At 47.4% G+C, this 10,611-nt stretch overlaps 2 protein-coding genes across 2 annotated transcripts in view; both read right to left on the minus strand.

The window, feature by feature from the left end:
- Positions 1-1,204, minus strand: part of CS (citrate synthase) — a 28,123-nt gene extending 26,919 nt beyond the window's left edge. Inside the window, exon 1 of the mRNA XM_059936180.1 lies at positions 986-1,204. Coding sequence (XP_059792163.1) covers positions 986-1,027 — 42 coding nt within the window. The 5' untranslated portion in view covers positions 1,028-1,204. The remainder of the gene's footprint in view (positions 1-985) is intronic.
- Positions 1,205-6,640: 5,436 nt separating this feature from the next.
- CNPY2 (canopy FGF signaling regulator 2) lies at positions 6,641-10,192 on the minus strand. The gene is made up of 6 exons (XM_059936187.1): positions 9,706-10,192; positions 8,983-9,095; positions 8,718-8,833; positions 7,677-7,880; positions 7,420-7,516; positions 6,641-6,805 (listed from the first exon to the last, which is right to left on the minus strand). Exons 2-6 carry the CDS (start codon positions 9,068-9,070, stop codon positions 6,762-6,764), a joined length of 549 nt encoding a protein of 182 aa, XP_059792170.1. The 5' UTR covers positions 9,071-9,095; positions 9,706-10,192; the 3' UTR covers positions 6,641-6,761.
- Between the last annotated feature and the right edge of the window lie 419 nt (positions 10,193-10,611).

The following is a 10,611-nucleotide window of genomic DNA, read 5'->3' on the forward strand; positions in this document are numbered from 1 at the left end:
ACACCAGTTTCTCTGTTTAAAGAGCCAAGTTGCCCAGAGACAAAAGTAATTTTGGCAATATGAAATTGAAAGCACAATTACCTGCAACAATATTCCTGATTCCAACGGCAACAAAAGTCAAGTAAGGGGCCCCAAAGAATAAGAGGAATCTCTCCTGGGTAGAGCAGACTTAAGAGCAACAGCAAAACCTGAGTGAGCAAGTAGTAGGACCGGTCATGTAACCTTGGAATTACTATTTCCTGCCCAATATCTTCACTTATCAGCCTGCAGTTTTGGGGGAAAAACCTTTCTGGTTCTTTCTCCAATCATATGTGATAATCATGCAGAAGATTTCACACAAGCGCTCCACCGCACCCAAGCTCCTCCTATATAAAGAGTAAGTGCAAGAGTCCCAAGGACAAAGAGGACCCGAGTCGCATTCCTCTAGCAGGAACTGCTATGCTTGGTCACTAAAGGCTTAAATAACTGGGTTGGAGAAATGGAAGCAGGCAGTTCAGAAACTGACAAGGCCCCCTCTACAAAGCAGAAGCCGAAATTAGCCAAGGCTCCAGCTCTGGCCCAGGGGTAGAGTGAGCACACCTGCTCACCCCTGCCACTTCTCTTATCCCGCCCCTTCCTCCAAACAGGCTCTTTCCCTAACTCCAACGGAACATAACACCTATGTTCTCCACTCCTTCTTTTTCCAAGGCCAAGCATCCCCGCCTCTTCCACCCCAGACAAGCAGGGTGACAGCTGGGTCCGGCCTCCCCACCGGCCCAAGACCGCAGGCCGGGGCGTGCAGAGCTCAACTCACCCCCAGGGGCCGGGAGGCCAGCGAAGCACATGACCCTGTGAGCGCCACGCAGGGCTGGCGGCCAGCCAAGCGCAGGGCCCCTTTAAGATGCGCTGGGGTGCGACTGGGTAGGGGAGGGAGACCCCGGCGCTAGAGGGCCTGCAGTCGCCTCAGCCCCACCCTGGGACGGCGCGCTCTCTCCTAGTTGCTCACCTTAGCTCCGAAGAGCCGGGCGGCCGCAGTGAGTAAAGCCATGGCGGGCGAACTCGGGGATCTGGCGGGGAGGGAAGGAGGGAAGAGAACTGCGGTAGGAACGGGAGCCGCCGCCGCCGCTGCACCAGAGGCCGCGCCGACGAGGGGAACAAGGTTGAAAGGAGGCAGCTGAGGGAAAGGGTAAACGAGCCGGCGGCGGCGCCCAGCCCGGGGTCCTCAGTGAGGCCCCGCCTACCGCCCGGAACCCGCTCCCGCACCCTCTCAAGGGATTCGCCCCGGGCTCAGCCATTGGCTCAGTGTGCATGGGGGGCGGGCCCTAAGCCGTTGACAGCAGTTGTGGCTGGGGGGATTGGACCGTCCGGGATAAGCTAATTAACGGTGGATGGGCGGGGGGAAGCGTGTAGGTGGTTAAGTATGTGCCTGAGAACTCAGTTAACTTAGGCTTTTCCCCTTATCCTTAACACCTTTGGGGTTAATTGTGAGGTGGCTATTAGAGAAAAAGCCCCAAGGACTTCGACCTTTGAAGGTCCTCGGAAGCCAACCCCTTACTACACTATCACGGCAACTGATCCTAATCCCTTGGTGTGCTTTCTTGAACAACGTCTTTGGTCAACGACTTAATGGCCATAGAGGTGACATCATGTGGACACAGGCTATGATGCCAGACTTAGCTACTTGGTGGAAATCATTTGAGGTGAGCCATGGTATTATAGATACCAACAGACCCAGAATGTGGAGAAGGAAAGCAAAGGCAGGAGCCTGACTATCCAGTGGTTTTTGCCAGCTGTCAGTTCTGTGACTAATGCAAGGAAACCCGTCTTACAAACGCCCCCTTAATATGAAGCTTTCCAGCGCAGTCCAGAGCCTCTGCGTCCTGGGTATTAGTCTCACTGCCACTCCAGTCACATAGCCCCACACAAACAGTCCACCCCACATCTAGCCAAAAGATCAGGAGCTGCAGACCAACCCCTCATCCAAAATCACCTCCCTTTTTGTCACATCACTCCCGTCACTCCCATAGGGCCTCTGAACCTTTATACCTGCTTGGCTATCTTCTATACACTCTTATCCTCTGCTCCCCAGAGACCATTAAATGAACCATGGCACTGAAGTGATCTTCTACATCATTCTTGACTCATTCTTTTGGGTAGACAAGAACTTAGGACCTTTCTACCTTCCTAAGATATCATTGTCATTAACCCAAGGGCAGAGAGGAATGACCCAAGGCCCAAGTGGACAGCCCTTTTACCTCCTCACATATAAGTAACAAAGTTCAAAGGTCTCAGTACCATCTAAGCCAGGTTTAGATAGATCCTATTTATAAAGAACCTAGTTTATAGCTTGGACCTGGAAAAAGAGAAAGAAAAATGCCATTTTCTCTTCCCAGGTTTCCTTATACTCAGCTTTACACCTACCAACCAATGCTTCTCTGGCTTGGGGATCAGATGGGTAGATCTTAGGAAAGAACTTCATAAAGAGAAGCCAAGCAGTGCCCCAGGGGAGCACTGACCTCAGCTATCTCCTCGGTGACTTCAAAGCTCCACTGATCAATATTTGCTCCCAATTTAGCATCTCACAGAGGATTTCCTCCTAACCCTAGAATAGTCTGACCTGGTTTCTTCTCTCTGGTTAATTATCCACAGAGACTAGCCCGCAGGCCAGAGGACTGAGCTCCAGTGCCCCAAGTGGCAGGAGGCATTCTCAGGGTGAGGCTACCAAAGGGATAATTATGGAGTGGCCTTAAGGGTAACCTATTTTGGAGCTTTAGTGATTGGAGGAAGGGTGGGGAACAATAATGCTCACAGTGTTCTGGAGCCTAGTGTCATGAGGACTTTATGGACTTATTTTGAAGTTGTTCAGTCCTGACATCCACTGCTATAAGGCCAATGGGAAAGCCCAGGACTCAAAGGGACTAAATGGTATCTCCCAGGAGCTGGCTTAGAGCCTTTCTCTGAACATGGTTGGGACCTGGGGAGGTGGGAAGAAAGTTAAGGGAGAAGGATTAGGATGAATAAAGGAGCCAAGCGAACTCTAGGTCCAAATACAACTAAGTGCCTGAGAACTGGAGGGGACAAGGGAGAGAAGGCTGAGCATCGAGGTCATCTTGACCTTTGGAATGACCTCTTTAAAATGGACAGAGGCAATGGTGCCCCCTGGTGGCCAAGGATAAGTGGGAGAATGCAGATGGAACTTAAACTCATATCAGTAAACCAAACTCCTTTTTTTAATGGGTAGCAGCTAAAATTTATTGAATACTTCCTATTTCCAGAAACTATCTAAATGTGGTACATGCATTACCTTAATTAATCCTCACAACTCTAAGGGATGTAGGTAATAGTAGTAGCTTTACAGAGGAGGAAACCAAGGTTTAGATAAAGTATCCTACTCAGGACCATAGCTTGTAATTGGCATTGCTAGAATTCAGACCTAGGTTGGCCTCACTCCAGAAGCTGTATTTTAACTACTAAGCTGTATTGTTTATATGGTGCTGACTGTAAATTATCAGCTGCAACTCAGGAAGGGGACTTTGAGTCATTGTTAACAGTTTCTTGGGCACATTAGCTCAGTGTGTTGCTATATTTAAAGATATTTTAAATGGGAGACTTTTTTTGGGGGGGTTATTTATTTATTTATTTATATTTATTTATGGCTGTGTTGGGTCTTCGTTTCTGTGCGAGGGCTTTCTCTAGTTGTGGCAAGTGGGGGCCACTCTTCATCGCGGTGCGCGGGCCTCTCATTATCGTGGCCTCGCTTGTTGCGGAGCACAGGCTCCAGATGCGCAGGCTCAGTAATTGTGGCTCACGGGCCTAGCCGCTCCGCGGCATGTGGGATCTTCCCAGACCAGGGCTCGAACCCGCGTCCCCTGCACTGGCAGGCAGATTCTCAACCACTGCGCCACCAGGGAAGTCCTCAAGATATTTTAAAAGATAAGGAACTATAGGGAATTCCCTGGTGGTCCAGTGGTTAGGACTCCTCGCTTCCAATGCAGGGGGCATGTGTTCGATCCTTGATCTGGGAACTAAGATCCCGCAAGCCGTGGGGTGCAGCCAAAAAAAAAAAAAAAAAAGATACCTGAAATACATGATAAATGACGACCTTCCCAGAATACAGGTAAGGAGAGACAAACATTTAGCACCTAAAAAGACCAGGGGGATAGAATGGGCTTCTTACAAGGAATAATCAGGCTGGGAAAATGGCTGAAAAGAGGATATAGTGCTTTTTCAGTGTAGATTATTAGACTCAGAGGGCATGTGTTCAAACTTGAAGGTAGTTTTCAAACAAAAGTAGTACTTTACAGAGCCACTGGGGACTACACGGAGACTCCATCGGCCTAGGGATAAGAAGATTGCTAGGGCTGAAGCCTTGGCTCCCCCACCCCTCTTTGAGCTTGGTTTCTTCCTCTGCCAATGGGAGTAACATCTAGTATTTGTTAGAGCTGTGAAGATTAAATAAGTGTGTGTATGCACTTGTTATATGAGTATTTAACATATACTAGTTCTTTTTCCCTTGCTATTCATCTCTGTCCTGTATTTAAAGGAATCTTGTTCCTGCTCGGAGTCCTTTCCACAGCAAAAAAAAATCCTCTAAAACTTATTTTTAAGGACTAGATTTTCACATAATACATTTTCCTAGTCACACCTGGATCTCATTTAACACTGTCTTTGGGAATTCCCTGGCGGTCCAGTGGTTAGGACTCTGCGCTTTCACTGCCAAGGGCCCGGGGTTGGTTGGGGAACTAAGATCCCATAAGCCTCGTGGTGTGGCAAAAAAAAAACACAAAAAAACAAAAAACACTGTCACACTGTCTTTGGGAATATTTCTTTAAAAGCTAACATTTTTCTGATAAACTCATTTACGAGGTATCTAAAATTTAAGGTGTAACCAGATATGCAAGGTTGAGTATATACTCTACTAAATACTAGGCTAGAATAATTTTAGTAGCCTCCAGAAAGGTTCAGATAAATTCATGGACTCCTTGTGCTAACCTGTGATATGAATTAAGAGATATGCAAAGTATATCCTCCTGAGGATCAAGTCAAGGATGATAACGTCCACTCTTCCCTATGTAAGACACATGCCTGTGTCCCAGTGGCAAAGACTCTTGGGCTGGAGAATTCTTAACGGCTGTACCTTGACAAACTAGTGAGGCACAAGTAACTTGTTACTGATTAACATTAAATTTGTTTTATTTATTAAAACTTGCAAATAGCTTGCTTTTTTGTAAATTACAACAGTTTCAAGTTCCCTATAAGGGTACTCTCACTTACATTTCTGATAAGCTTTCTGGTGGAAGAGTAAGAACTTACAGACGCCAAGCAGCAATAGACAGAATCCTGGGTATACTCATAGGGGAATGAAGCATGTGAACATCATTCACGTGCATCACAGAAGAAATAAAGCTTAGTAACAGCTGGTCTGGAAAACTGATTTGACAGGATACAGCATTTCTTATGACTGACAAGAGACGAAGGAATTAGCACTAGACCCTGAATTGAGTTGTCAACTAATATCAGGGTGCTTGCTGTGAGCTAGTTAATTGTTAGATTTCATAGGGATTTGTGGTACAAGAAAGCTTTGTTGAACACATTCATTCCGTGTGCCAGGCTTAGGGCAAGGTATTAAGAGGAAAAAAAGACATAAAACGGAAGCTACTTCACAGCTATATTAGATCAGATTGACACTTGGGAACATTAGCTTATAGATCCAGTTTTGCCACTATATACAGGACTTGAGGACCTGTGGTTTCTCTGGGCCTCGGTTTCTTTATCTGTAAAATCAGTTACTTCATCTGCAAAGGTGAACTAGATGACTTCCAAGGGCCTTTAGATTCTAAAGTGCTTAAAGTCTTTGAAATGTAATAAAACTGAATAACAGGTGTTCTCTCCCTGAGGCATTCCCAGGACAAATGTTCCATTCCAAACCCTGAGACAGCCACACCTCAGGATCAGGGTGTTTAAGAATCTCCTCAAAGAAGGTATCCTTTATATTTTCATCCCTATGCCCCTGCACAGAATCTCTACACACAGAAAATGGGGACACACTTATGGTCCACATTGACAATGGCTAGTGATGGAAATGATAAAGGTATACTTTACTGTTGCTTTGGCATCAAATCTGAAAGCTTAGGCCAGCAAGCAAGGCCTTTCCTTAAATAACATTCCTTACCTCATTTCTCCCTATCTGATAAGCCCTTACTTTTCAGCTGAGCTGATCACATCCATTTGCCCCTTCCTGTATGCTCTTGCTGATCCCTCCATCTGGAAGGGTAGGGAGGGTAGAAAAATCCATTTCCTTCAGGACTGAGCTCTATCTTACTTTATGTTTCATCAGTATGAATACAAGTAATTTCTAGAATCCTATACTATCATACACTTATTCATGTTCCCTAGCTTATTCATAGAGGTTCCTCTTCTCACTATAATTAGACTCTAAACACATCATATTGAATAAGCACTGAATAAATGCTTATCTAGTTTGTGAGTCCAGCAGGAATCTCAGATAACAAAAGAAAGAAAGCTTCAGGCTCCTCCTACCTTAGCGCTATACCATTCCCAAAGCTCTTCCTTCCCTTGCCTTTTCTTTCCTGTCTGGAATCTCCTATTTTCAAGCCTAATTTAAGGGCCAATTCTGGGCATGAAAAGACAACACGGTTCATACTTTGGTTTCGTATTTTTTCAGTTCATTTCAGTAAAAACATAATATAAAAGGCATTGCCACCCTCTCCCCTCCTGGGGGGTGATCCATCAAGCTTGTCAGTCTGGGCCGCTCCAGTGGTTCATAGCTCATCGTGCGATATGTGCAGGGCATGGTCACATAGATCTGCAAATAGCACATGACAGTTTCAAAGAAAATGCCACTCTCATACTGATATATGCCACTATCAAGAAAATATCCCCAAACAAACACACACACACCGACCACCATTTTTCAGAGCATATGCTTTTTTTTTCTTTTTTTTCTCCAAGATTTTTTGATGTGGACCATTTTTTTAAAGTCTTTATTGAATTTGTTACAATATTGTTTCTGTTTCATGTTTTGGTTCTTTGGCCTTGAGGCATGTGGGAATCTTCGCTCCCTGACCAGGGATCGAACCCGCACCCCCTGCACTGGAAGATGAAGTCTTAACCACTGGACCGCCAGGGAAGTCCCCCGAACATATGCTTTTAAATGACAAAACATTCCCACCATCCTCTCACCAGTATCTCACTCAGGTGAGGGAGCCACAAATTCTGAAAGCCGACAGGAAAAGAATGGAGAGGAACAACCCAAGTCCCTAAGCCATAAGTAATGGAAGCCAACTCTTGAGCTAACATCAGAGGTTGGAGGAGGGGGTATTAGGGGGGTGTTGGAGGAGCGGGGGTGGGACACACACTAGAGAATGTGCCAGGTTCCACAGGGATGTGAGGACAGGAGGTAAAGTGGGAATAGCTTACCTGTTCGCTTACTACAAAGTTTGTCTTTAACATTGTCAGCCTCTCGGGAAAAGAATTCAATGAGTTCATCCTCGTATTCCTCCACAATGCTCTCACACTGTCAACCCAAGGGATAAAGGAGTGAGAGAAGACAGCAAGGGAAGCCTCTGGTCTCCACCTCCAGAGAGGAGGACAAGGACATTAATCCAACTTTCCACTTGGGCTCTCCAATAATTCCCCTAGTTTCCAAGACCCAGTTACCCACTCCCATAGCTCACCGCGAACTTGAGGGTGCCACTGATGTCTGAATCAATTCGGATCCCCTGTTGGTCCAGTTCATTGGATTCTCCATTCCGGCCCACTACACGTACGTAGTTCTTGCGGTGGGTGGAAGGGTCAATCTGTTCCCCATACTCCTTCATCCGGTCGCATACCTCCTCTAGCAGCTCTGTGAGGTGGGCCTCTGAGCGAGCATAAGGCACCTAGAAATGTCCTCAGCCTTGGGTCACATTTTTCTACCTCTGTACATTAGTAATTTATATCCTTACTTTTCCTTCCAAATCTAGCTCAACCAATCTATTCTAAAAAGCCTTCCCTAATTTAAAAACAGTATGATTTGTGTAGTTCCAAAGTCCTTTCAAATATGTGCTCTTATTTACCTCATTATACACGCCTAAAAAATAAAATAGGTGTCATTAGCTCCAAATTATAGATAAACAACCTCTTTGATTAACCTTAGTCAACTATGTGTTCTCTTCCTTTGAATTCTTTTAATTCTTATGTCTGTAAGGTAATGATTTTCTTTTTTGTATTAAAATTAGGTTAATACCTGCCCTTAATAGGAGGAGAGCATTAGAGAGGCAGTATGGGCTTTGAAGATAACAACTATTAAAGCATTTCACAAGCATCATAACCTTAACATCTCCCAAATGCCCACTGGGTACAGCTTTCTGTCTGTGTTATGTTTTCATCTGAAATAAATTTCCTAAATGTAAGGATAAGACCTATTTTTTTCGAATGAATGTTTGTTTGTATACCATACTGCCATAGTGAAAACACAAGTCACGTGGATTAAGGATGTGGAGAAGGGGGCTGATCAAGGTTCCCTGTCTGCTAACAACTTCTATAACAGAAATAAATATTAGGGTTTGGAGCCAAGGAAGCAAATGCATAGGGTATAAGCCTCCAGCCTCTTCCAAATAAGACAGCCCAATCTTTTAGATACCTATGTGGGTCAACGTTTTCTACATTTCTATTAAACTAAGGTCCTTCTTAATTAGTTAGAGTGAGCTATTTTATTTGGGGGAACAGTTAGTTACCTCCACCACTGACTGGCTGCCATCTGGATTGATTCGGAAAGAGCCCATCTGAATGGTCTTCTTGGGATCCACCTGGGCAATTTCCCACTCTAGTTCATCCACCAGAGCCCTGCAAGCTGGTGCAAGGAGGGGCAGGGGGTGGGAAGAGAAAGGAATCAACCCAGGGACTTCCACTCATCCTTCTCCCAGGCCTTGGATCCCATGCCCTCCAAGGCTCTATCTTCCCCACCCACTCTTCCTCCCATTTCTTCTTTTGTGCCTTTACCTCCACAGTGTAGATCCTGGCTCCTCCGGGCCCAGACAGCTCCCAGCAGGGCCCCCAGAAGCAGGGCCAGCAAACCCCAGCCCTTCATCTTTAGCGCAATGGGGTTGCTCCACCTGGGTTTGGATTGGAATAAAGCATAGGTGTGAGGAGCCAGCTCCATTCTCCCCTGTACCTCGCCCCCCCCCACTCCCCACCCCCGCCCAATCCTTCATCCCAAGGCCTACAAAGGCCTTAGTGTGATCTGGCTGTACTTTCCAGGAAATGGCCCGGACACAAAGTGGTTCCTCTGTTCCGGCGCTCGAGGCCCCGGAGGCTCCGGGGCGGTGGGTGAGAGCGCTGAGCTCGGAACTTGGGGCTTAGCCCCAGACACTACGTCGACAGGTGAGGCCTTAGATGTTGGTACTTAAGCGTCCGCTGCCTAGGATTCACAGGGCTATGTGGCAGCCATGGGTTGGTGCCTAGGGTTAAGCAAGGACGACAGGCACAGAGGAGCTTCTGGCAAGGAGCGAAGCTGATTCTGGCCAGGAGGTAGCGAGGTGGCTGGCTGGCGAGAGGAGCACTCAATAACTAGGGCCTATTTGGACCCAGCACCGAAGACTGCTGCATCCCCACCTCCAGCCTATAAGCTATTCCCCGTGCGGGCCAGCCCCCTTTCTAAAGACCCCACCACTGCCTTCGATCCAGTGCAACCCCGACCCTCAGTGCCACTCGCATCCGTCCCACCTCTGCTCCCAGGGCCGCCGCCGTGGCCCAGGCGCTGGAAGACAGCCGGACTCTCACTTTAGCTCCCGACCCTAGCACCTGGCTGCGGGGAAGCGGAGCTGGCCAGGCTTCTCCAGAGCGCTCCTGCGCTTTCCAGACACGGGGTGCCCCGGCGACTGCCTGAGCCAGCTCCTCGAGCCGTTTAAGTGGACGCCTAAGCAGGTCTCAGATGCGCTACGGTACGAGTCCCACACTAGAGACCGACCCCAAACCCGCCCCTCCAAACTCTCGCGCGAACAGGCAGCGTAGGAGCGTCTCCCAGGCGGCAAGGACCCCGGTGGATCGCAGGACCCAAACTTGCGTGGCGAGCAGCTCCACGTGACCACCGGGGCGGGGGGTGTCAGCCGAAGAATAGGAGTGGCTTGAAGCAGAGTCAGAGCCTGACGTGGTGCATGGAGGCGGTCAGGCTCGCGCGTGCCAATCTAGGTGGGCTCGGACCTTCAAAAAGAAAGGTGTGCTGCTAGCCAGTGAGAAGCCCTGGTTTCAATACCCAGAAAACTACATCTCCCAGGAAGCACTGCGGCACCACACAGATTCTTTATTAGTAGCTACAGATTTTAAGATGTCCTGGGACCTGTAGTTTGTCAGTTTCCCCAACTCCCTTTTACGCGTTAACAGGGAAACCATGCTGTACGTCTTAAAAGAACCCGACCTTAGGGTTCTAGGAAGCCACAGCAAAGACCTAACACTGCCCAGGAAAGGCATTCTCCTCCAATATCCTAAATTTTGGACTTCAGAGTGTCACCTTCATTTCTGGGTGGAAATTTGAAAGCCTTAGTTTTTTCCAGTTGTAATAGAAAGCCAACACAAAAGAGAGGAGAGCTTAAGTCAGAGAACCCCACACGCACACATTTCTAATGAGATAGA

This window comes from Balaenoptera ricei, chromosome 10, assembly GCF_028023285.1.
Source record: "Balaenoptera ricei isolate mBalRic1 chromosome 10, mBalRic1.hap2, whole genome shotgun sequence".
Lineage (NCBI taxonomy): Eukaryota > Metazoa > Chordata > Mammalia > Artiodactyla > Balaenopteridae > Balaenoptera > Balaenoptera ricei.